This window comes from Piliocolobus tephrosceles, chromosome 14 (assembly GCF_002776525.5).
Source record: "Piliocolobus tephrosceles isolate RC106 chromosome 14, ASM277652v3, whole genome shotgun sequence".
In the NCBI taxonomy this organism is placed as follows: Eukaryota; Metazoa; Chordata; class Mammalia; order Primates; family Cercopithecidae; genus Piliocolobus; species Piliocolobus tephrosceles.
The window spans coordinates 75,156,852-75,184,839 of NC_045447.1; the positions used below are offsets into that span (position 1 = coordinate 75,156,852).

The window sequence follows — 27,988 nt, forward strand, 5'->3', positions numbered from 1 at the left end:
CCCCCAGAATCTTGAAGAGTATTGTTTTCATGCTTCTTTCACATTTCAACCAAAGCTGAAAAACGTAGCCAGTCCTCGTGGAAATTTCAGTGATGGAGTCCTGCTATCAAATTTCTAAACGGTTCTGTTTCTCTTCTCACGCCCAGTGGTGAATGCTAAGTGAGAACTCAAGTGTCCACTGTACCATTCTCCTCCCTCAAAGTGAGCTCAAAGTTCAGAGGAAAGGAAACAGTCATCACTCCACTGTCAACAGGGGCATCTAGAGGATCCCAGGTTTTGGCAGAGGCTAATAGATGCCCTGGAATCTTTACGTTCATTGAGTACTTTCAGGTGGGCAACTTTCATTTCCATCAAAATAGTGGAAGGCAAAAAAATTCGTCAGAAGTGTGTCCCAATTTCATAGACTGACAGATGGAGGTGTGTAGTAATACATCTTTTATTACTTCCCTTGGCAGCTACAGACTGCATGTGGAGTTTAACCGGGCTGATACATACATTTTGCAGGTGCATTGTTGAGAGAGAATTTTTTGGACATTTTTTCTGGCTAGCACAGAAATAAAGTACCTAGGTAGGGAAAGACATTTCCTGGTAGTTAAAGAGCGTTTCTTCTTACTACTCCAAATGCTCTCTCCAGTCACATAACCCTAACATAAGCATTTTTAATGCCTGCCAAGTTTATTTTCAAACATGGGATAGGCCAGCCTGCATTAAAGGGTTCTCATCTGTTGGGTTTATGAAATGATTTGTAATCATCAACTCTATAAATATGGGTATGTAACTTTCTTTACTAAAGCATCAGGCTCCACAAGGGACTGTATTTGTGTCATACATAGACAAATAGCTTGGGATGATTAAACTTGATATCCTAAATTTGATTTTCATAGGAAACTGAAATTGCACTGTACCCTTACAGCAAGTCTAGTTAACAAGTACCTGAGGCTTAGAGAAACTGGTTCTTCAGTAGCCAGTAACATCGGGGTCACACTACATTTGATGAATAATTTGGTGAATAATTCTTCCCAGTGGCACTCACACCTGATATGCACATTGTGTGGATTAGAGAGTTTCTGGACAAACGGAAGAAAAACATCACTTACTACTGCCAGTTGCTCGGGCTACAGGTATATCACCTAATGAAAACAAGATTTCTCTGAGGAATGTGAAATGTAGTTAGTGTTTTCACCATGTAATTATTCTGCCATGATCTTCAAGATACTGAGACAGAAACAAACCTGATTACATTGCTTTTTTATGTCCTGATGTAACTTTCCATTATGGTACTGAGCAGGGTCCCCATCTCCCAGACAACAGTTCTGATGCAGATGAATTATCAAAAGTGGGAGTGGGATGATCTTAGCAATTAAGCCCCATGGCTTAAATAATGGTGTGTGGGGCTGGGCACCATGGCTCATGCCTGTAATCCCAGCACTTTGGGAGGCTAAGGCAGAAGGATAAGTTGAGCCCAGGAGTTCAAGACCAGCCTAGGCAACATGGTGAGACCCCATCTCTACAAAAATAAAAATAAAAACATTAGCTGCGTATGGTGGTACATGCCGGTAGTCCCAGCTACTTGGGAGGCTAAGGCAGGAGGATGACTTGAGCCTAGGAGGTCAAGGGTGCAGTGAGCCATGATCAGCCATCAAGACCCCATCTCAAAAATAAATGAATAAATGTGTATGGTATAAACATAATTATATCATATAAGGAATAAAGCATATATGAAACTATACTTAATTATACATATACATTTTATCTTAAAATATAACATCAAATTTCTATATCTGAAATTGAAGTCTAGCTGGCATACTATAAAGGCATTTAGTTATGTAGCTTTCATTAATTTCAGTGAGAAACAGGCTCCCAATCTTTATTAATACTTGAAATTTTAAAAACTTACTATCTCTCTATCTATCTATCTGAGAAGGGGTCTCACTATGTCACTCAGGTTGGAGTGCAGTGGCGTGATCATAGCTTACTGCAGCCTCAAACTCCTGCACTCAAGAGATCCTCCTGCTGCAGCCTCCCAAATAGCTGGGACTAAAGGCATGTGCCACCATGCCTAATAATTTTTTAATTTTTTTTTTATAGAAACAGAGTTTCACCATGTTGCCCAGGCTTTAAAGTTTACCTTTTAAATTGCATTTCAGATACCTGGATTGATGACCAAGACAAACTGTTGCAAACAGAGTGGATCTATAGGGACCTACACACTGACTGACCCACAGGGCTGCTCGAAAGGAAAGGAAAATGCATTCTGCCACAGAGTCCCAGCTTCTGTCTCCACAAGCTGAACAGTCTTCTACAATCCACAAACCTAGCATCCCAGGACAATATATTCATGTTGGCTAATTTTATATCAGCTTGACTGGGACACAGAGTGGTCAGATATCTAATCCAACTTTACTCTGGGTATTTCTACATGAGTTTTTTTTTTTTTTTTTTTTTTTTTTTTTTGAGACGGAGTCTTGTGCAGTGGCCAGATCTCAGCTCACTGCAAGCTCCGCCTCCCGGGTTTACGCCATTCTCCTGCCTCAGCCTCCGGAGTAGCTGGGACTACAGGCGCCCGCCACCTCGCCCGGCTAGTTTTTTGTATTTTTAGTAGAGACGGGGTTTCACCGTGTTAGCCAGGATGGACGTGATCTCCTGACCTCGTGATCCGCCCGTCTCGGCCTCCCAAAGTGCTGGGATTACAGGCTTGAGCCACCACGCCCGGCCTCTACATGAGTTTAACATTTAAAATGATAGACCTAGTAAGGCAGGCTGCCCTCTCTAATGTGCATGGGCCTCATGCAATCAGTTTGAATGCATGAATAGAACAAAAAAACTGGCCCTTCTCCAAGGGAGAGGGAATTCTTCCTGCTTGACTGTTTTCAAGCTTGAGCAGTAGTCTTTTTCCTGCCTTTGGACTCCAATTGAACATCAGCTTTTCCTGAGTCTTGGGCGTGCTTGCTGATTACAGATCTTGGGACCTCTCAGCCTCCATAATCACAGAGCCAATTCCTTATCATCTCTTTCCATAAGTGTATCTCCTATTGGTTCTGGTTCTCTGGAGAACCCTACCTAATACAATCATATAAGTGGGAAAAAACTTCCCCTATAGAGTCAGCAAGAGTGAGCTGAGGAAGCCTCATTCATCACCAAGGTAAGAGAGGGAAGAGGCCACAGCAGCTAACAATGGTGACACTGTTAGAAAGTATATGGAACTTGAAACACAATCCGATTGAATTATTCCTACTAGGAGCCTGGAACGGGGAACCAAGAAGGCAAGAGATTAGTATATGGCGGTGGAGAGCATAGAAGGAGGAAAGGTCAGACAAAATAGAGAAGACCTGCTCAAAGATGAATTTGGTTTTCATTTTGTTTTTTTTTTTTTTTTTCTGAAGAAGTTATTAGGCCAGCGGCAGTGGCTCACACCTGTAATCCCAGCACTTTGGGATGCCGAGGTGGGAGGATCGCTTGAGCCCAAGAGTTTGAGACCAGCCTGGGCAACACAGTTTGACATCATCTCTACAAAAATTTTAAAAAATAAAAATAAAAAATTAGCCAGGCATGGTGGCACATGGCTGTGGTTCCAGTTACTCAAGAGGCTGAGGCGGGAGGATCACTGGAGCCCAGGACCTCAAGGCTGCAGTGGGCTGTGATCACACCACTGCACTCCAGCCTAGGTGACAAAATGAGGCCCTGTCGCAAAAAAGAAAAACAAAAAGACATTACTATTCACCCACATTTAGATAGACACGTTCTTTCCAATCTATGTGAATTCATGCCACTCCATGCTACCTGCCACCCTCCAGGGCAACAGTTGTGACCACATGGGCATACGCAACTGCTGCTAAGTCTCAAATCCTTATCAAAAATGCTAAGTGACAGCTAGCCAAGGTGTAAAGAGTTTCGCTTTTTCATTCTCGTTGATTTAAATGGCATGCGCTCCGGAAAACTCTTCTATGGGTTAGCTTCTGTGTTCTTCTCACAACACTCAAGTGTACTTAAAATCATATTTGTTCTGGTTCACAGAAGGAGGAAATGGAGGGTGTCAAAGGAAATACTTGCAGGATTTCAAACATTACAGGATTACAGACATTCTTTTCCAATGTAAAGACATTCCAGGAAAGCCTCAAACTGGTGTAGTGTGTATAGGCTTGTGATGTAAAAGAGAATCTAGGGTTCATTAATTCCTATCATGGCTAAAGACCTCACTGGTTTTACCTGTTTAACTGTGCTCAGGTTTTGAAATTAGTGTTCAGAAGTCTTTCATCCCACTGCCACAGTGTTTTCTCACCAAAAGGTTTTCTGTCTTTTGCCAGCTCAGTATTCACAGTCTTCACAAGAGAAGGCTAATTCTGAAACAACTATGTAGCCTGCACAGGGCTGGTGAAAGTCCAGGGGCCTCATTCTACCAATGGCTTTTCAAGCCTTTCTTGTTCCCACATACCCCTTCTCCTACTGCTTTAAATGTCCTTTCTTCCCCAGGATTAAGAGTGGAATTTCTAGAGACGGAATACACGTAATCAAATAGTGTTTCTGAAACTTCTTAGTTACGTGTGACCTTGGGACAATTATTCACCATGTTGTGCCTCAGTTTCCTCAACAGCAAAACGTGAAAAAATTATAATCCCTAGTGTGTAGGGTTATGAGGATGAACTGAGTTCATGGGTCTAGTTCTTGGAGCAGTGCCTGGAACATGGTAAATGTCAGTAAGTGTTACTCATTCTTCCAGCCCCAACAGGTGGTAGATTGCTTGTAGTTCAAGTACAGAACCACACAGGTTCTAGACATGGGTCCACGGTAGAGAAAGCATCCATTTACCAGCCTACCTCCTACCAAGACTGAGCAAGGATTACATCTTCTTTCTCTTTATGTTTCCCAGCACCTAGTGTGGTAAGTATGTGACACACAGCAGGTATTCAGTGAATGTAGATTGAGTGCTTGAAGGGACAACTAATTCTAATTCTAATTCTAACGAGGAGAGTATGTCACCTAAGGGATGCTGTTTATGAATAACAATGGCAATGCAGTAAAGGTAAGCTCCCGCTAGAATCCTGGTAAGAAACACAATTCACTCTTCTGGGATTTTTAAATGAATTTAAATTACATTCATTTGCTTTAAAATCTTTCAAATAACGTCACTTTTGTTTATATACTTGTCATTCTTATCAGCATACAGAGAGGTAAGTATAACAAAACTAACTGAAGCAATGTTTCTTCAACTCCTGGAGACCAAAATCCTAGAAACTGTCTTCAGCAATCTCAAAAGGTTACATTTAATTTTCAACTGCACATAATACACAATTATGACAATTAAAGAGTTGCTGAAAATATCTTTCCAAGTACAAACAAAAGCAAAGCATCAACAGAGACCCAGGACGAGGCAGAAGTGACGACTACATTATGAAGGGTCAGCTCCCCAAACTCACACAACCCCCGAGAGGAGAAGGGATAACAGGATCAGCACCAGACTCACTCTCCTCTCAATCACGGTGAGACTTTTGATTTCAGTGTCAAAAAAACCCTCTGTGGAAAGTGCTCTTCTTGTGAAGAAGCAAGCCCTGAAACAAACCCAGTCATTACCCTGGCATACATTCACTAGTTCCTCAGAATGAGCCCCCTCAAGGTGTTTGGTGGGGGACAGAGGAAGGATGACATGAAGACAGACCAACAAGACAGCCAGACACACACACGTGCACATACACACACACAGAGTTCTAGTCTCTGCCACAGTAACGAAACTCATTAAATGCCACAGCCTTTCTTCTGTGTGACTTTTGTTACTCCCATGAGGAACATCCAAAGATTTAAACACATTGTCAAGTCAGATTAATCAAAACCATATTCTCTAGTTAAGCATAAAGAAAAAGAAGTCATAAAGGAATTCAAATTTGTTCACATCTTGTAACAGAAAAGAATAGGTGGATTCATATCTGCTATGGTTTGAATAGGTCCCATCCAAAATTCAGGGGTTGGCAATGTGATAGTATGAACAGGTGGGCCTTCAAGAGGTGACTAGGTCGTGAGGGCTGCTCCCTTATTCTTGGCCAAATAACATTTCTCACTCAATTAAAAGAATCTGGGAAGATCAGTCTAAGTTCACCTGGCTATTATTTAGAATGATAAAGGCTATGAACCAAGTGAATGAGCTACTCAAAAAGCCAAAGTAAAAATTCTGAAGGGCTCGGCTACTTTGTTTTTTTTTTTTAATGACTCTGGGTAGCAGGCACTCAAGGAAGCCTCCTTACCACAATATCCTCAGGAAATGTGTCTCTGCTGAAGGAGCCATCATCAAACATGACCTCATAGAAGGTCTGCGATGTCACAGCCATCACTCTGCAACTGTAATAGCGGGTGTTTCGATGCTTCGTGATGACCGTCTGTCCCACGGAAATGACCTTCTCGCAAGCCTTGGGCTTCTAAAAGAAGGGACACGAAACAGAAAGAAAATAAATAAGAGAGAGAACAGGAAAAGAAAGGACATAAAATAAAAAGTATTCACTTGAAAATCAATCATTTATTTGGCCAAGATTTAAAAAAAAATTTTTAACTTAATATTGAAGAATAATTTCAAACTTACAAAAAAGTTGAAAGAATACAAATAGTATAAACAATACTTGTTTATACTATCACTCTTTACCCAGGTTCATCCATTGGTTTTGTGTGTGTATGCATATACAAAGAGAGAAAGAATATGTATGTGTGTGTGTATATATATACACACGTGTGTGTGTATATCCAACACACGTGTATATGTATATCCAAATATATCAACTTCAGGAAACTGAACACTGATAGGATACTTTAATCTCCATCTACACTCCAGTTGGTCAGATGATCCAATAATGGCCATTATGCTATCCACCTTCCCTACCCTCAAACTCCCAAGTACAGACTCCAGTCTAGACTCAAGTATTGCATTTAGTTGCCACTCTCTTTAGGCTTCTTTAATCAGGACCATTTCCTCTGTCTTTGTTTATGGTAGTGATACTTTGGAAAGATACAATTCTTCCTCCTCCTGCCTTTTAACAAAGCATGTGTCTTAAGTTTCCTCATGATTAGATTCAGGTTATACATTTTTGGCCAGAATCCCAAATAGGTGATGTTGTCTTGTTCTCAGGATATTTCATCTGAAGGCATGTGATGTTTGCTTACCCCTCAATGGTGATGTTAATTTTGATCCTGATCAAAGTATAGTTCAATTTCTCCACTTAATTACTATTTTTCTATTATACTAAAGCAATCTGTGAAAGACACTTTCGTCACTATGTAAATGTCCTGTTCCTCTTAAACTGTTTGGAATTAGTGTCCACTGAGTTTTGTGCATAATCTTTACTGCAATGGTGGTGTATACTGATTTTTCCTGCTCTACCACCCTATCCACATTTATTACTTAGTTGACATTTGGTAAGCAGGAGTCGCCCATATTTCCCTGCACTCATCCATCCATCCATCCATCCATCCGTCTTTATTCATCCATTGTCATTATGGGCTGATGAATTCCTCCGCCCCAGTTGTTTATAGTTCATACTTTACTTTATTATTTTGGTGTTCAAACTGTCCCAGATTTGACCAATAAGAGCCCTCTTCTGGTTCTTGTGATCTTTCTTTCTTTTTTTTTTTTTTTCCTTTCTTTCTTTTTTTTTTTTTTTTGTTTTACCTGCAGTTCCTTACTATCTTGTCTGATAAGATGTTTCAGGATCATCCTGCACCAGTCCTGAAATTAGCCACTGCAGGAGTATAGTTCAGTTCAGAGGGGCAGTGACATTAGAAACTCAGGTACAGGTGCTTAGGTATGCTCTTATTACAGGAGTATCTTTGATTCTCAGTTGTTCCAGCAGATGGAACAATGAAATACATGCATTTAACATGTGCACATTTATGTGCATAAATGCACACATGCATATATCAATTTGCCACAAACACACATATATTGGAAATCACCAGTTCAGAGTGATATCCCTATTCATCCCTGCAGGTTCTTTCTTGCCTCCCTCTATTCCGTATTTGTATCTTCATCCTTTTTCAGTGAAAACGTTGGCTTCTACAATATAAACCCATTTACTCATTTGCTCAATCCCTAAATACACCCAAGTAATTTTTAAGACCTGTAGGAGAGCTGTAGTAATAGTTTTAGACTAGAAAAACTAACACATATGACAGTTCATCTTATTTTTAAATTAAAAATTAAGACTCAAGTTCAATTACCAGCTCATACTGATAACAGCTAGGTTGCAGTCCTTTCCTAAGAATATGGGCATGAGTTGTAGACTCCATCTTTATTTTCTCCCTCTCCCTATTCTCCTTCCACACATATTCCTGCCATCCTATAAAACGGTGTGTAGGCCTCAGGGTATACACATCATGCTAAGGAAACATAAGACTTAAGAACAAATGACTTCTCTCAGAAATACTTGGCAGGGTGATTGGCACATATTAAGTGCTCTAGAAATGTTAGCTTGATGTGTTTTGGGTTGTTTGTTTTGATTTTCAAGATAAGGCTATAGTCCCTGTTCCCCTTTCAGGAACTCCTACAAAGCCCGTACCTACTAGGAAGAGACTGCAGTCAATATCTAATGCCAAAGTCTACTCTCAAGACTGGATCTTCTTTATACCAGCCTCACAGGCTCATGCATCAACTCTGATTTGTTTGATGTCATGAGCTCTGACCTGCTGGGAAGGCCCTGAACCAAGCTCATGGGAAGGTCCAGGCCCTCATAATCCCCAAGGGACCAAAATTAGCCTGACGTGTCATCTGTACCTACAGGAAGCTGGGACTCATTAAACTCCAGCCTTTTCTTGCATGGATATTTAGAACACTCCTGGGAAATTCAGTTTATCATCATCCAGAATCACAAGTCAATTAGAGGCTTTGCTTTTGTTTCCCCCACGAATTTCAAAAAAGCTAAAACACACCTTGTAGTGTGCACAGTGTTATGCTTAATCTTTTTCTTCTAGAAACCAAACAAAGACATTCCCAGAGAGTCATTCATTGACTAATTTCCTCAACAGTCATCTATAGCTAGCCAGTGGGCACCAGATCTGGTGTTGGAGAGTCAAATATACAAAACCACTAAGGTTGTATCCCTGTTTCCTGGAACAGGCCTACACAGGTATGTGCCATGAAGCCACCTCACGGGTGGCGTGAGAGAAGACTGATAGAACACATTCCAGCATGCCAACTACAGCAGGACTCCTCATTCCTGGGCATGCAGCAGTCAGAATTAGGGGAAGAACACAATCAAGGACAGAGTGATGGGCATGACCAAAGGCCCAGAAGCAGGAAGCAGCCATTCTGTTGTCGGAACTGTAAGAGGTCTTGCTATGGTGTAGAAAGTAGGAGAAACTAGAGAAATGGCCTAGGGACCAGGGGTCAGGGCACTGGGAGTAGGGGAGAACAGTTCTTATGCCATCCTAGGGAGTCTAAATGTTATTCTGTGAACCTAGGAAGCCACTGAGGGGTTTAGATATAGAAGACAGGTGATCCAGGTCTGTATGGCCATAGACAAGGGGCTGGTAGAGCTTAGAGCGACAGTATAGTGGGAGATGAGGATCTGGAGAAAGGAACTGGGGACAAGAATGCTCATGATTTGGACAAAGGGGCAGGCCCTCTCCCAACAAACATCTCCCTAAGGGTCTCTAACCATCTCTGCCATCTAGTGTCCCACATACCTGACAGAACAAAAGGATACTTTCCTTCTTTCCTCCCTGAAATCATTCCCCAGTGATTACTGGGTTGCTTGGGAAATTTTTCTATACCTTTAGGTGTGGGTAGGTATGTAAACATTTGACAAAGCACAACAGTAAGAAGCCTGATTTATATCACTATACTTGAAGTAGAAATCTTTAACAGCTAGGTGATAGTATTTAACATATACTGAGATAATTATGCAGTTTACGACTTTACCCCCATTCATTCCCTTTAAATATATCCAATCTTTTAAAGTAAGAGAATGACTTGGATGTCGTAATTAATATGAGTGGAGGCACTGCATGCAAGTGATGCGACTCCAAGATTGGGCCCATGACAGCTACTTCAGGTTGTACAGGTTACAACTAACTCTAGGAGGCCACATTCACAACCTGTGTGGCCACAGACAGTGGCCCTGAGTGATGTGGATTAGGGATACACAGGCTTCATCTTGGCAGAACTTTCTTGCAGATGCTGCCCTCTCTGTCAAACTGAAACACAGCCATGGTCAGAAATACAAGCATTGTATTTTAATATGGTATTAGTTATTTAGTGTATATTCTGTTAAAATTGGAAGTTTTACTAAAAATTGTTTGCTTTCAAAGGGGACAATGTGTTGGGATTTGCATTCTAAGCTGATTACTCTTTCAAGCTGTGTGATCTCGGGGATGTTACATAACCCTTGTCATCCTCAGCTTCAGTTTGGTCACCTGTGGAAGAAATTATACCTAAATCAAAGTTATGCTATAAAACAGGATGAAGCACAAAGGTTGCCTAGTCTCATCGGTAGCAGACTCTCAGCAAATCCTAACTGGCTTCATCTAGGAAATGAAGAACATACATGAGACCTTCAGCTCAGGCAAATCAACCACTTTCCTACAGTACCTGAGTCATTGGCATGGATGAGTGGGCAGTACCCTGACTTCACACTGACAAGGATCAATCCAGCCTCAAATCACTGCTGGGAAAACAATCTAGGGACCTACCCTTCACCTCAACCGCTCCAGCAGCCTCTGACTCTACTCTTGTCAAATTCAGGCACACAGCTACGGTCCCTAGGAAGGAAAGCAAAATGTGGTCTCCTCTGCATCCCCAGGGCTCCCAGAGCCTTTGTTTACAACTCTCTTAAGACCCTGGCCACATGACTCTTTCAGTTACCATCCCTTTAATGACAAGGTAAACTCTGCGAATCAGTGCCAGAGCTTGTCTTTTTATCCCGAGAACTCAGCACGGTGTCTGTAACACTGTTCCTGACAGATGAACAGTGAATCAATGAATGGATGGATAAATGAGTGGGTGAGTGAATGTGTACAAATTTTCAAAATGGAAGAGGAAAGAATTCTATCTGCTTCTGTCCAGAAAAGGGCAAAGAGAAGCAAAGGGGCACTGTAGAGTGATATCCCTATTCATCCCTACAGGTTCTGTTTCTTTGGTTTCTCTTTCTTTGGCTGGGTGTGCATGTATGTGGGTAGGGGAAGGGAATAAAGACGGTTTATGGTGAAATTCACAGGGTCTGGAAAGTACAAGAGGCCAGCCAAGGGAAAAGGAAGGTGATGCAGGCTTTATAAGGAAGAGGCTGGTTCCAGATCACAACCATTTTCTTCCTGCTTACAATATGAAATTTATGCAGATTGGCTGGTTAGAAAAATGGCCAGTATATAAATTAAATACACAACCTTCATCTAAATAAAAATTCTCAGAAACGTCAGGCAAGCCCATTTCACGAGGAGTACTGAGGGAAATGGATTATTTCATAATGCTATTTTGATAGGATTTCTGATTTATTTTTGCAGGAAAAATGTATTGATAAGCATACCCCATAACTGATTATATATCCTCAAAAATATTTCCTGTCAGAAAAGCCTAAGAATCTATTGATGTTAAGAATGTCATTTCTGATCAGAAAAGACAGGCGTCATGCGAGGGCATCCATCAGATTAAAGAAATGGCTATGGTGTTCTGAAGATTAGTGTACAAGCTAAGGCTGTAAAACTTGAATTTTCTTTAATATGAACTAAGTAGAAATGAACAAACAGTAGCTTAAAAAAATATACATGTCATTTTTTAAAATGGTAGAGCCAGTTAGAGATGCTGGGGAGATGACCAAAATGTTAATTAAAAAGAAGTTATAGACATTCCATAAAAGCATAAATAATTCCTAGGAAAAATAACACATCTAGAGTTTCCAACGTATGTCCATATACATGAGGTAATCAAATTCTCCCAATAATTTTGTGAGGTAGTTTTTATTTTGAATAAATAGATGATGTAACATCTACTGACACTCTTCACAAAGTCAAGTGACTTTTCTAAGATCTCAGAACAGTTTAGAAGTAGTCTAGAGCAGTGCTCTCCCATGACACGTGATACGGTTGGGCTTTGTGTCCCCACCCAAAGCTCAAGTGGAATTGGAATCTCCAGTACTGGAGGTGAGACCTGGTGGGAGGTGACTGGATCATAGCGGTGGTTTCTAATGGTTTAGCACCTTCCCCCTAGTGTTGTCTTGTGATAGAGTTCTCACACGATCTGGCTGTTTAAGTGTGTGTGTGTGTGTGTGTGTATAGCATCTCCCACTGCTATCTCTTCCTCCTGCTCGGACCATGTAAGATGAGCAGCTTCCCCTTCGTCTTCTACCATTATTGTAAGTTTTCTGAGGCCTCCCCATCCATGCTTCCTGTACACCTGCAGAACTATAAGTCAATTAAATCTCTTCTCTTTATAAATTACCCAGTCTCAGGTAGTTCTTTACAGCAATGTGAAAACAGACTAATAGCAATGTGAAAACAGACTAATACAACATGGGTGCTCCAGACCATCAACCAGAAGAATAAACATGAAAAGAAATGAGAGAGGAAATAAGCATGGGAAAAAATGAGTGAAGAAGTAAAACCAACCAGGAAGTAAACACAGGAAAAGATGAGCAAGGAAATAAAACCAACCAGGAAGTAACACCAATAGAATTCAAGTAGCGGCCTAAAGAAATTACATTTCCTTTTATTTATTTTTTAAGCCTTCCATTGACTGAATGGGAGGTATTGCTCTAGATACTTGTTGAGGCAGTTCCCACATAAGATTTATTTACTTTCCCCAATACACCCAAAGGGTTGGATTAGTAACTTGGATTTGGAGCAGGTCTGGTGATAAAAATGCAGAATGTATATGCACTCACTTTTCATCTACGTACACATATGTATACACACACGTACACTGTGGTAAATTTTCAAACTGCCCAAAAATCTTCATTCCTCCCCGTTTCCACATCCCATGCATGTGACTTTGTAGTTTCCCCCATCAAGGACTGAAGTTTATTTCCCACCCTTTGAATCTGGGTTAGACTGTGGCTTAGCTTGCATTGGCCAAAAGAATACAGCAGAAGTAATGGTACACAAATTCATAGCCTTTTGTTCAAGCGGTCTTGAACACTTTTGCTTTCTCGCTAAGAACCTCAGACTCTGCTGTGTGAACAAGCCCAAACTACTCTGTTGGAGATGAGAGATCACACAGACCACAGGCAGTAAACATGAGAGAACCCAGTCAAGATCAGACAAGCTATTCTGCAGCTGACCACAGATGCATGAGGCAGCATAGCTTAGACCAGAAGAAGCCCTCAGCCAAGCCTAGCCTAAACTGATGACCTACAGAATCCTGAGCTAAATAGTTATCACTGGTTTAAACCACAATATCTTGTGATGATTTATCACTCACACAGATATGTATGCCTAGAAAAAAGGAACACTGAGAAAATCCATTACTAAAATGTTAGTAATGTATAACTCTGGGTAATGGGATTTATTTAGCACTTCTTTATGTGTTTCTCTGTATTTTTCATTGATTATATATTTAATAATTCCTGAAATACTAAATATAAAAAACTAAGAGTCCTTCCCATTTTTAAAAATTCCTTAAATATCAGCTAATCCATGTATAGTCAGAACTATTCAACTGATATGCTAAAAACAAAAACAAAAACCAGCAACCAAATGAGTTAGGAAGAAAACATCATCTCCAACATTTATTCTTCAGTTCAGTAAGCATGATGTAAGAAAGACTTGAGAGAATGAACACTTTGTAAAGTGAAATGATAAAAATTCGGTCATAAAAATTCACCTGACTTAACTACATCTCATATTTAAGGCAAATGTGATATAAGAAAAAATTGTACTTTTACTTTGTTTTTAACAATCACCACTGATTCCAAAGACATGTTGTTTCAATCAAATAAATAATTTCATTCTCAGGTTTGGGGCTGTATTAACAAAAAAACTAATCAAGTCTTTTTGGAATTCATTACTATACCTGTCCTTCCCATCATACTAAGCCACCTCTAAGGGACAGCACTAATAATAAGATCCAATTGTTTAAATGTAGAAGAGTCTTCTCTCCACTGATACCATGCTGCCTTCAATCAGGTGTGAACTTGGAAATTACACAGGCCCTTGTAAGAAAACTCTCTAGCTTTCCTAAGACTACCAATGTTGAAATAAACAGCCAAATTTCAAACAAAAGACAGCTAACTACCAATGATTACAACCTGAAGAAGGAGGAAAGTACATTCCTAACATCTGGACTGCTTCATCAAAGGCACAACAACATCCAAAAGGCTGACTTTAAAAAGTTGACAGCTAGCATGGAGAAAATCCAATGAAAAAAAATCATCATTCCTCGCCTGATGAGCATTCTACAGCAGTGAACTCTGAGCCAAAATGCCAAGAACAAGCTGTCAATCAATGCCAGGAGGAAAAGCAATACTAGGATGGCATGGGGTTAAAAAAAAATGGCATTTAAATAAGAAATTACTAACGGCTCACCACAAATAAGGCACATTCCTAGGTGCTAAGAATAAAAATAAAATAATGAGAGTCCCTTCTCTCAAATAGCTCACATACTAGTAAGAGAGACAGACATGGCTGACCATAATGCAAGGTATTAAGAGAGCTCAGATCAGGGGAGGAAGAGGAGGCCCTCCAGAAAAGAAAATGCAGGTAAAGATCTGAACTAGGCCAGAGGTTGCCAGGAAGTACACATGCACCACCCCGGGAAGGCTGTTGGAATATGTGCCAGGGACCTCTCTGGCTACTCTGTGAAGCCCTACTCAGAACTATGTTTTCGAATGCATAAAATAAACACAGAAGATTACAAACAAACAATTATGTTTAAAAAATAAACTTGTTTTTCTTTTTTTTTCTTTTTCTTTTTTGGTTCCCTGACCAGGAAGGAAAAATAAATATGATTTTAAAATAATGCATTAAATACTAATATCCAAAGGTAGGTCTAACAACTATTAATATCCTGATTATAGAGTTGCTGATGAGCATAAATAATATTTTTAAAATTTCTGTTAAAATGGTAATATGATTTCCATTGTAGACAGTTACAGAAACTGTTAATGCAATCTCTGCCTATGCTCAAAATTGAGATAACTGTTAAATTTGTGCTAGAATTAATTAAAGAAAATAGTATTTTTTCCCATTTTCTAAGACACAAATTTTTCTTCATAATAATTAAAAAGATTATTTCACCTGGAATATTTAACGACACAGTAGCCAATCTTTTAACAGTAAACTTATGAAAATGGCAACAATACTATTTATATAATGGTGCTTATATATACTGTCACTAAAAAGACACAGTAATGAAATGAAACTCAACAAAGGCACCTTATGAAGGGTTAAGTTATGGAGGCTAAAACTGGTAATTTTTTGGTGGCCTAACCTGACGCAGGAATCTAACTTAAATATTCAAGTGGACATATGTACTACATTCTTAAATATCATTTCTCCCCACTGAGTTTTTGACAGAGACCAGAGAGAGAACAGTTAATCTCTAGGGCAAGAGCACAGAGAGAAGGGCTTTTATGAGGCAGAATGAGGGAAGATTCTCTGCTTTGGCCGTATAGGTAGTCTCTTATCAGACCTGGCAAGGGTGACCTGTGTTTACATCTGGAAGAAGGGTCACCCAACATTTAGCAAGATGAGTCATGGGCGGAGATGTCATCTTGGGAAAATCCCCAACTGGGTTCTCTATATACATATGATGTTAATAAAGGGCGTAAATCCAAATGCAATAATGTATGTAGAAACCCACAGCGCCAGCAAGGCTGAACAGGTGAAGAAACCAAACTAAGTAACTTAGTCAATGTACAGGCCAAACAGCACATTTCCATTTGCACACAATGACCCTTTCACCATCTCAACCTTGTTATTTCTCCTTAATTTCTATGAATTAGTAACTTGTGAAATAATAATATTATATTTTTTCAAAGTATCCATCTGATAAAAATTTCTACAAGGATTGGAATAAATAAATCAATACAAACAGTTCTTCTTTTACCAAAGGTATGCAGCAGGAGTCACTCATCTAAACTTGCCTTGTCATAGTGAGAGCTTTCTTTGTAAATTACAAGAGCTATGTAAAAATCCTCTACCCAGAAAAACCTAAATCCCTGCGAGTTCGTGAACAAATAATTGCTCTTACAGCACAAACACACATACAACTCAACAAAACGTCACAAGTATTTAATTTTCCATATGTCTGCTTGTTCACGTGTACTTTTATTTCTCATGGGTTTTTAATTACAAACATATAATACAGTGGGAAATGGTGGTAAGCAGATTCCCAGCAGATTTAAGGTCTTATTCACTTTAATGTCTATAGAAGCACAAATAGGCTGCATTAGATGCTGAGAAAAACTAATTTTTTTCCATCTGAATCGTGAGCTCACCTTGGAGGTAGTGGCCCTGTTTGGTAAGTGAAGAGTACTGGGAAGAGAGAACCATCTTTAGATATAGCAGAATCTTCGCCTCACTGTGTTAATGTGGCAACCTCTCAACAGGAACGCACCACCTGCTTGCTACGTATTCTAAATAGTAAGCAACTTAATTCATAACGAGCAGAGACAAGAGTTCACATTAGTTTGACTGGTGGAGCTCGGCCACTGCTAAGCTAAAACCTGGCATGAGCTTCACCTACAGTCACATCTGATTTCATTACTGTTGCTAGAGAATCAGTGAGTCCCCAGATGCGCCCCAGAAGCTTCCCCTTGGGCTTTTTTATGTCAGGAGTTCTTCAGGCTTCTTGGGTGCCAACAATATAATTTAGGAAGAGCAATAGATTCCCACAATCCCAATCATTAACAGCAGTGTGTGTGTGTGTGTGTGTGGGGGGGGAATTAACAAGATGATTCTAAAGTTTATATGAAAATGTGAAGAACCTAAAATACTCAAAGCAATGTTGAAAATAAATAACAAAGTTGGAGGAATTACAATTTGAAGAGAATAAAAGGGGAAGGAAAAGTATTTACTCAACAATAAGATAATTTTCCTTTAAATGACTTCTGATGGGACGCTTTCAAACGAGAGAAGCAAGGAACACAGGGTATTCCTCAATGGTAACTCCTACCTGTAATGATTTCTGACTCTCAAATACAGTTGGTGAATGGGTTAAACACACCTAAAATAGATGCAAATATTTTGTTATTGAACAAGATAACCCAAAGCAAAACAATCTAATTAAACAGTTTAACAGATTTTCTGTACCACCAAGAAGGAAGTTCAGGTAAATCATAATACCATGTAAACAAATCCAAGTCATAGTCTCAAATTAGAAAAATGACTACTAAAACAGCACAATCTAAATGAAATGCCATGTGCTCTGATTCTGACAACCTGAATATTCTGTAACTTTCGAAGACTGTTGAACCTCTCTGAAATTCAATTTCATAATCTGTCAAATGGGTATAATCATAATATGTACCATACACAAGTTTACTATGAAGATCAAATGAGATAATGTACTATGTGTAACTATAAAACACACTATACAAATGTTAGGAGGAGACAAAATTAGAAAGGAAGAGGTAATTGTACCTATAAAGACATACTGCTTACATCAGGACAGAATGACAGAGAAAGAGAAAACACAAACTTCCTAGGTTTCTCTGGACTTCAGAAGAAGCAACTAAAGGTACAGTGAAAGGAAAGACAGCCAAAAGCTTTCTACTGGCCATCACATCCACAGCAGGAGTGTATATTCTGCCTATCTTGCCAATGTTACTCAAAAGGGGTAAATCCACAAAGTGTTTAAAGTCCAGTATTAATCAGCAAACTAAATCCATCTGTCAGATTGTCTAGTGTTAATTGAGTGGACCCATGTACCCAGCACTGCGCATGAAAGAGAGGTACGTGGGGGCAGGATGGGAAAGAACTGGGATGCTGTAATGGTAACTGCATCCTTCCTAGTTTCTTGCCTGCGGCCCTCCTGTTCTCAATCACCTAAGGTCCATATAACCTTAGGTGGTCCACATTACCTCAATTAAAGTTACTTTCTCAGATGCAGTAAGGACACTGCTCTGTTCTCCAAATTTAAGGTATAATTAAAAGTTGTGGAATGTAAGGATTTCCAAACTTTGTATTTTCTTCTAATTCCTAGAAATGTATGGGGAAAGGTGAACAAACTTAACTAAAAGGCCCACTCAAGGAGGGACAAACAAAATGGAAAATAACTCATTAAGGTATCTGAGGCTTACAAAGAAGAGACTTTCACTTCTCCCTGTCTCCTGCTCCAACCAAAAGCTTCCGAGTGCCAGGTCTGCCCAGTAATGGTTGAGAGAGAAACCAAAATGACATTTCAGAGAATCATTCCAGAAGAAGCAGGAATTTCTTACATTTCTTCAGATATTATAATTTCACTGACCCACTACACCAGCGTAGGATGAGAAGACAAGAAAGGACATGTGACACTTCAAGGTGAAAAGATGCCAACTTCTGACTGGCAATGGTCAAGAAACTGCCTGTTTTCCCTGGAAAGAAAAGAGGTATTGACTTGCATGTGAGAAATGTGCAAAGCCCATGGATGCTCCAATATTCCATGGAAGGATATGACAAAGAAGATAAGGCATTCCTCTGGAATCACTGGCTTCCTGACAAGAGGCTTCAGGACGCCTTTGGAGCTAATCCAGAGTTTTGCGTATCATATTCGTTGAAAGTGGGCACACAATCAAGACTTGGAGAGTAGCCTTTTAGTTAGAAATATTGGAAGTTATTTAATTGCCTTTTCTATTGCTTGCAGTTAATAGTCTTAAAAATATTAAACTTTCATTACATTTTGTCAGTATCTAAGGATTTCATTATGGCTATGGCATCTAATTACTGTTTTCTACGTGAAGGAATTGAATATCCTGCCTCTTACGCATTACAAGATGTTGGAATGTCAAATACCCTTTGCTGTTATGTGTCTATTGACACATTCCATTTATATTTTTCTACTGTATCTACGATGCTTGACTCTAATACCAATATTAAAATATGAGATTAGTGTCACTACTTAATTTTCTTAACAAGCTATCAGACGATTCTGTATGCCTTAATTATTTTTTTAAAAAAGTACAAATTGCTGAAAAGCTTAAAATTTCCTGGGATCTGAGAAATATTAATTCCGCGCAAAAGCAAGCAAGCATTTTACATGAAAATACACCTTATCTAGGGGGAAAAAAAAAAACAAATAGGTGGTCCTTGGAATGGAAGAGTTGATTTTCCTCAGTAAGTTGGCCTTTGAAGTTGTCAAGTATCAAGTGTCCCATGTAAATATTTATTTTTGTTTGTTTGTTTTGTTTTTTTTTGAGATTGGGGTCTTGCTCTGTCACCCAGGCTGTATTTCAGTGCAGTGGCACAATGCTGGCTTACTGTAGTCTTTACCTCCTGGGCTCACGTGATCCTACAGCCTCAGCCTCCCAAGTAGCTGGGACCATAGGCGCACACCACCACGCCCAGCTAATTTTAGTGTTTTTGGTAGAGATAGGTTTTTGTCATGTTGCCCAGGCTGATATCGCCTCAGCCTCCCAAAGTGCTGGGACTACAGGTGGAAGCCATTGCACCTAGCCCCATGTAAGTATTTCTTAATGCAGTTGCCCCCACAGTGGGATCTAGGTCTGCTAAGGGGTTCCCGGGTTCCACAGTGCACTCTGTGGTGGAAATGACAGAGCCAAGTAGAAAACACAGCACTGACAAGTTTCACCTAAGAATTCTGATGGGTCTGCTTTTGTGATAAAAATCAAACACCTACACCAAAATGCCTTTGTCTTGAATTTTTTAAAAATCAGGGTCAATTTGCAGTTTTATAAGGACAGAATAAAAAATTTAGGTAAATATTTTTTCTGAAACCACATTATTACACACAGAACTAAAGCCATATTTTGAGAGACATGAAAGTTATTAAGTTTTACTAATGAAAATGCTAATATACTGATGTGATTATTCATAACTAAATAGGTGCTAATTCCCTTCATTCCAATTAAGTTTAAAACGTTATCAATTGTTACTAATTTCTCAATGTACCCACATACATATCAGAACAGATAAAATTTTGTGTTTTTGTCCCTGAGGGTGACAAGACTCAGGAACATGAATTCCTAGCTCACATGCACAATGTCAGCTATTTCCAAAATAAAGAAGAGTAGCATAGCTGCAGAAAGATTTTTCGGTGCTTCCTATGTTTCAGTATGTTTCAGATGTTAACTACTACGAACCAGGCCTAAAGGATCTCTCCCCAGAAAACAGAATTTAAGGAATAGTATGGTAGCAGCCCCTCTCCTCTGAATATGCTTTATATCAAATATTACGAAATTACTGGTATTAAACCAGTTTTAACCTAAAAAACAGCAATTTCATATGTTCATCCTGGGATCCATTTGGCCTCACATCAGTATTTATCAGGGCTTTAAGATACGGGTAAGTCTCTCAACAAGACTTCAGCGTGGTTCTAAGTGGCAAGTAGTAAAGAAGCAGAGCAGGAACCAGGATGCAGGACTGCCTGGAGTCAAAATTGTTTTGACTACACCACACTCCCAGATGCTGGCAACTCCTGATGCTCTCTAGCACGAGCCTTCATGAATCCAGACTTCTGAGAAGTACCAGTCCTCTGAAGCTCATTTTCCCGACTTTGAAGATTCATCAACATAATAGGAGCTCATCAAATGATGGGGAAATTATTTTTCATTAGTACCAAGAATAGCCTAGAGTTCAACCATTTTTAGAGTAATCTTTCCAAAATCACGTTAAACTCCCTTGCCTTCTTTCGTAGAGTATGTTCAGGCTGTTGTGAGCATGGGGGTTTGCAGCGGCTCTCCTTAAGCCCTTGCCCTATCAACAGAAAGCACAGGGAGAGAAGCACAATACTCACTGATCCAGCCCTTCCTATGGAAATGGCTAAAGATCAGCAGTGGGAACACAAATTAGGGGGTACTGAATAGGGTTTAAAACTGTTTAATGGGATATATTTACATTTCCTAGCAAAATTAAGAAAAATTTTATCTTCTCTGGCTTTACTTGATAATGTGAATAAGAAAAAGATAGGTTCTGAATATAAATATTCTAAAAGGTCTATGCTAAATATTCCTCCTCCCAGGCAAATCTAACCTTCACTTCCTATCACTGGGATAAGTGGAGAGAGAGCTCAACAAAACCCTTCTGTTGATAGAAAGGTGAGGGATTTCTTTTTAAAAATGTGTGTTAGATTTAGGAATATTGATCAGATTCAGGTCTGAATCACTGTAGATTTTTTTAAGTCCTTGCTAAGAAATCTCTTTACTCCATACCTTTGCTTTGGTCAGAAATCTCTCTTTGTCAATAATAACACTGCAAATTCAGCAGACCATTTGTTTAAAAACTTATGTAGAAGAAACAAATCATATGCAAAAACTAGATGATTATGTACAAGTCTGAGAAAAAAGAGTATAGCTGGTCAAAACAAACTTTGTTAAACAGAATTTTAGTTTGCAATATCCAAATTATTGAAGGAAAAACAATTCTATCATCAGCAAAACACAAAGACACCCAGGATCTTAGAGACACAGATGAGGATTTATGGAAATGACACCATTCAGATCACTGTGAGATGAGTGTTAGCTAAACTCTGGTTCACTTTATGAAAAGGAGAAAGCAGAAACTAAAAGAAGACAGTATCAAGCCATGGAAGTGAGCTCCAGACGAAGTGAGGGAAAATAAAAAGGAAATTGAAAGGATAGATTCAACCTATAGCTACATTTGATGTATCAGCCCTGTGGGGGCCAGGGCAAGCTCACTGGCATTAGATGGGCACACCAAAAGTGACAGTAGGCAAAATTCCTACTCATAAACAGTTATAATTAACTGGTTGTCCCTTAGGGTCTTCTCTCTCCGTTCTCCCCTACATCTGATTTACCAAGGCCTATAATTCCACCTCCAAAGTGTCCCCATAATCAAGACCCTTCTCCTCATCTTGGGACATGGCCATGGTGGAAATCCAGGTCTCTGTTTCTTCTCACTTGCTCTGGAGCATCAGCTTCCTGCCTCTAATCAATCCCTTCTACTCTCTAATCCACTCCCACTTGGCCTCAAGATTGAGCTTCCTAATACTGCCCGCACATAAACCTTGCATGGGACCATCCACTGTAGAATAAAGCAGAACTCCCCTAAATTTGCCTGAAGCAGTGGCAAAGGAGTCCAAGGAATTCCCCTGGGGAACATGGAGGAAGGAAAGTCTCAAGAGTAATGCCTGAATGAGAAACTCTTTTTTCTTTTTAATCTTCCCTACTTTGAGGAACTCTTGAAACAAGATAAATAATAGCCTCTCCTGCCTGCTCTCAGCATGATTCACTTTGTGCATGTGGGCGCATGTGAGAGACAGCTATTGGGTAACACGTTTGCACCCCACCAAGGGGTGAACTGAGTACCTGTGGGTCTTGCTCCCAGGAGGCCTCCCCAAAACAATCTTCTCCTCACCATGACCCATCTCCTCTAGAAAGGATAATCCTTCCTGTCCCTCACCTTGTCCCTAAAAACGGATCCTTGTTTAGCCAAGAACGTTTCCCTAATTTGAAGATGGGAGAAGATTTTTTAAATTTTAATTCAGGGACATATAAAAAGGGGGTTTCACTTTTTATGAAAGACAGTCTTCAATCTCTGATCACCCAATCTACTTCACCAGCTTCACTCTCCCACTCACCACTCCATCCTGACTCCCCCTAAACCTGACATGTCTTAGACCCAGTAACGTTGAACTCTTCAGCCTTCCTCAGATACACCAGGCCTTTGAGGAAGTTTGTGCACACACTATTCCCTGTGCTTAGAACACCCTGGACTCTGAGTCAGATTGCCTGGCTTTGTATCCTGGCTCTTCCACCTACTACCTGTGTAATATACAGCAAGTTACATAAACTTAAACTCTGTTTCCGTTTCCTCATCTGTTAAAAAAATAAATAAAAAGATAATAATAGTACAGGTTGCACATCTCTCATCCAAAATGCTTGGGAGCAGAAGTATTTCAGAATTTTTCGAATTTTAGAGTGTCTGCATTACACTTACTGATTTAGTTTCCCAAATCTTAAATTGTGGATTCTGAAATGCTTAAATGAGCATTTCCTTTGTGTGTCATGTTGGTATTCAAAAAGTTTCAGATTTTGGAGCATTTTGGATTTGGATGCTCAGCCTATACCTACCATGAATGGGGCACTGAAGATTAAATAAGTTAGTATCTGAAAAGCCTTTAGAATGCAGCTTATCACATTGTATTAAATAAATGTGTCTCACCACTGTCTCATCAAAAAAAAAAAAAGAAAAAAAAATATATATATATATATGTTTGCTTGAAACAGTTGTGTGAATAAGGTCTGATCAGCAAGAATGAAGTCAGATGGAGAAGTTTAAAGAAAAAAAGTTACATTTACTTCCAGGATGCTTCACGGTCCCTACATATATCGAACTGAACAGTTTTAAGGCAGTCTAACTAAAGTTCTCCATAACTAACTTTTGTGATAAGCCATATTTATTATATCTGGCTAAACAAGTGCTGGCATAAGAAAGGGAAAGCAAGCAGTATAGTTGCCGTATTAGTTATCAGTTTCTCTCCAATACTGAAAGTGAAAAGCGGCTGTATTTTCCTTGGTTTCAGGACAGTTTAAAAATCTTGGGATTAGGTCAGTTTCTGAGATTTCTACCCCACTCTCATCCCTTCTTCAATAGGTTTAAAATATTTTCAAATGTGGGAAACTGTCTTCAAAGGAAGTGTAAACTTTGCTTTTAAAGAAAGAGACCTGAAAAGCAGAGGTCCCCTGTGGAAGAGTATGTGCACATACAGGGCTCTGGATTCAAGCACACAGAGGACGAGAAGGTGGTAGGCCCAATCCATACCTCACTCCCACCTGCTAAACCATGCAAACCCAGGAAGAGTTAAGAGAATTTTAGAAAAACAGGTCCAAATCTTTAGGCATCACTTAGGAAAGGAGAAATTGCATTAATAAGCCCTCAAGTTAGAACAATGTAAAAATAAATTTATTAAAGCCAGGTAAATTGGACATATCAACATGAACCCTGAACCATTTGAAAAAAATACTATTCATCTGCTCTGTCACTAAAGTGGCTCTAGTACTAAATTAGCCAGCACTCAAACGAAACAAAACATGGTAATGTGCACCTGTCATGGCAAATTTGTTCTCTAGTAGAGCTCCCATAAAACAGAACCAGGGCTCTTTGATGAATCACTGATTCCAAGTTTGGTACAATAGAAACCAAGATAACTTCGGCATTTCCCGCTGAGAAAAAACAAAGGTAGTTTCAAAGATGTCTAGAAGTATGGATTAGTCCCTTCTCATGCTGCTATAAAGAACCTCAGAGACTAGATAATTTACAAAGGAAAGAGATTTAATTGCCTCACAGTTCCACATGGCTGGGGAGGCCTCAGGCAGAAGGCACCTCCTCACAGGACAGCAGGAAAGAGAATGAGTGCTGAGTGAAGGGGAAAGCCCTTTATGAAGCCATCAGATCTTGTGAGACAAACTGCCACCATGATCCAATTACCTCCACCTGGACTGCCCTTGACACATGGGGGTTATAATTCAAGATGAGATTTTGGGTGGGGACACAGTCAAACCATTTAAAAGTGGTTTAAAATTAGAAATAAAGCTGTCACCTAGAAGAGGCTCCAAAAGGCCCAAGTGGAGCAAGAACATCAAGAAGAAAATTTTGGTCAACTGGTATGAAATGGGCTCAAAAAAGGCTACAAACCATGATGACGTTTAAAAGAAGAGTCAAGTAATATAAAGTAAAGCTAAGCAAAGTCCTAACCACGGATATAAATTAGCTGAATGCTGCTCAATTACAAAAACACAATTATCTGACCACCCGTCTTACACCCAAGGGGCACAATATAGTGAAATGCATATATGGTGACATGTAATTCTGGTCTTCCAACCAAAAATCCTATTGGAACGAATTGGATTGAAATGTATAAACCAGAATCAGGGGTAGGCTCTGGAGGAAAACAGGCTTTCTAAAAATTCTAGAAAATTGGAGAGAGATATCGTTTAGGTACCCATCTGGGAACAGAATTACTTTCTCCCCCTAGTTGATTATATGGTATTGTTGACCTTGATTCTGGTTTAAGAACTAGGGCATCTTCATGTTTATAAAAATTTTATTAAAACGAGAAGCACGGATACTCAGTTTTCCTGAATGAGACCCAAGTATAAAAGCCTATGGTATAGCAAAAATCCATGTTTAGTTTCAGATCTGGCAACAGCCTACACATAAACAAAATTGCATATGCCCATTAGGGAAACAGGACCAGGGGGAAGTTTTGTTATTATAGGCTGCATTCACTGCTACCCTATTTGCTGAATCCACTTCTGCTACAATTCTGCATCCTTGGCTAATTAAACGGGAATGTTCAGTGGGAGTGAGTGTTTTGGAGTCTCTCCCTATCAATCCATAATCAACCTGAAATACTGCTTGGCCTTTTATAATTAATAAATTCACATAAAAGTATACTGATTCTTATTTTTTCATTAAGTATTTTCTCAGTAACAGACACTGAAAGCATAATGTGCTCTACAATACAATACAGGATAAGAACTATTATTCTAGGGTATAGAATTTGGAAGCCTCAAACATCCATCTTTCCACATTAATGAGGCCTAGAATGTTTCACTGTTGTTAGCAATGAGAGGTAGCCCACTACATCATCACCCCAAGATTAGTTATACAGTCATAGGTTAACCCACAGAGTTCTTGCTTTGGGCCCTTCAGCAGATACTGTGTATTGTGGTGTCCTCTCCTGTCCTAAGCCCCTGCCTCATGATGACAGGAAGGAGTTGCAATAAAACTGGCCTAAAGACCCAGAGGCTGGAAAAAGCATTCAGGCTGGGTGCGGTGGCTCATGCCTGTAATCCCAGCACTTTGCGAGGCCAAGGTGGTCAGATCGCTCAAGTCCAAAAGTTCGAGACCAGCCTGGGCAACATGGTAAAACTCAGTATCTACAAATAATACAAAAATTAGCCAGACACGGGGGCGCACACCTGCAGTCCCAGCTACTCGAGAGGCAAAGGTGGGAGGATCACTTGAGCCCAGGAAGCGGAGGTTGCAGTGAGTTGAGATCGTGCCACTGCACTCCAGCCTGGGCAAGAGAGTAAGACCCTGTCCCCAAAAAATAAAAAACAAAAAAGCATTCAGTAAGTGCTGAGCAAGGACTCAGCTGTATTACTGAGATGAGTGTTAGAAGACACATGAAAGTGGGACAGATGGTGGAATAACAAGATCCCAGATGAGTTTCTAGAATGGGAGGTGCCAATACAGAAGCTACCTTACCCACCCTGCTTTCCATTACACACACAAAAAACACTGCTCTGAATAACGTGCATATGTGAAATACCTAACACACACTTGACATAAAAGATGCTCAATAAACACTAGTTCTTGTTCTTCTCCACTAGTCCCATTCCCTAGCATCAGATAATTATTTTAACAAATTTATACCAAGCTGCTCCTATGGATAGCCAAGTGCTGGCTGATAGAAACAAAAAGACAACAACAACAACAACAAATACTGTCCTGACCTAGCTACAATAATACTAAAGGAAAAATACACAAAATCACATAAATTAACCAATGCAATGTTTTCTCTATAAAAGTTCTTCTTCTCTTTTAAATAGGTATCTGTCTCCATGTTAACAGCCACGACTTCTAAGGTTTCTAAAACTATGAATACAACTTAAATGTCATACTTTTCTGGAGGAAAGAATATTAAGAAAAAACACTATGTACCTCACATAAGATGTATCAAGAGGCCATGTTCATTGCAGTGAATTAAATATGAAGATTATTCTAACCTAATATGAAAGTTTACTAAGTTACTTGCCAGGAAAAAACATTGCATGCCATCTTCTCACCTCTGTTATTCAGGCATCCCTTCCACTGGGCATCTGTTTAGTTTACTCAAGTGTGAGACGGCCAGTGGGGTGCTATATTTTGCAGAAGTATATGGTTTACAGGTAGCTATTTGCTTTGAAGAAAAAATACATTTCCAAGGCTTCCAGTTTCATAACTACTATGTATTGTGTTGTCTTTTCCTTACAAACATCTGTGCAACATTCAGATAATTGGGTTAGGAATATATCCAAGTGGAACCTTTGGAAATATAGCCAGAAAATAGGTTATAATGAATCATGCAAAGGGTGGTGAAGTGGACAGCGTGACTACACACATTGACAGATGAGTATACACTCATGTGCACACATGAAGGAGACCTTACATCTGAAACACAGCAGTGACATTCAAAAACGGTGTTTGACAAAAACGCTGGCAAACACATGCTAAAATTTAGGTTGAAATAACAGGGATCAGCTGTGTACTTCCTGTGACATATTCTTTTCCATCTTTAAGAATTTTTACCCTTTTTTTTCAAACACTGCCTATTCTAATTATAAACTCTGCTTACTGCTTGATGGAATAATGTGTTAATAAATCAGATGAATTTTATACAATTATTCAAAATAATTTTATATCCAAAGCTCAATAAACAATGAATAAGCTCATATACTTAAAATAATTAGCTGAGCACAGTGGATCACGCCTATAATCCCGGCACTTTGGGAGGCTGAGGCTAAAAGATCTCTTGAGCTCAAGAGTTTGAGACCAGCCTGCGCAACATTAGATCTATTTTAAAAATATATTAATTAAAAAATAATAATTTATGACACTAATGAAATAGTAGAATTTTCCTTAAAATGGTCCTTTTGGATGCTTTATAGCAAATAATTGGGAGAAATAAAAACTAAGGGACTCAAAAACCCTAAAGTGAGTAAAAATGGAGATTCTACTGAAGCAACAGTAGGTTTATACTTCATTTCACCTAAATTGTACAGGCATCCTCCACTACTCTGTAAAACAACTGGGCTAGGCTGCCGAGTTAGCCTGAACTTTATTTTATAGTTTTCATTGCTATGATTCGGCAATTGCTCATTACTTTCAAATAATCAATGCATGGTTGAGAACACAGACAAACTAC

General features: G+C 39.4%; 1 protein-coding gene across 10 annotated transcripts in view; it reads right to left on the bottom strand.

Annotated features, from left to right (window-relative positions):
• KDM4C (lysine demethylase 4C) overlaps positions 1 to 27,988 on the bottom strand; it is a 432,363-nt gene that overhangs the window by 37,276 nt on the left and 367,099 nt on the right. For 6 of the 10 annotated variants that reach the window (XR_002731803.2, XR_002731804.2, XM_023213146.2 and 3 more), the window contains one exon: positions 6,234 to 6,404. Coding sequence is in view for 7 of the 10 variants with exons in the window: in XM_023213146.2 (XP_023068914.1) it covers positions 6,234 to 6,404 (171 nt within the window). In the remaining 3 variants the exon portion in view is untranslated. Of the gene's footprint in view, positions 1 to 6,233; positions 6,405 to 17,074; positions 17,126 to 27,988 lie in introns of those variants that run through there. The other 4 variants (XM_023213144.2, XM_023213143.2, XM_023213141.2 and 1 more) reach the window with 2 other exon arrangements.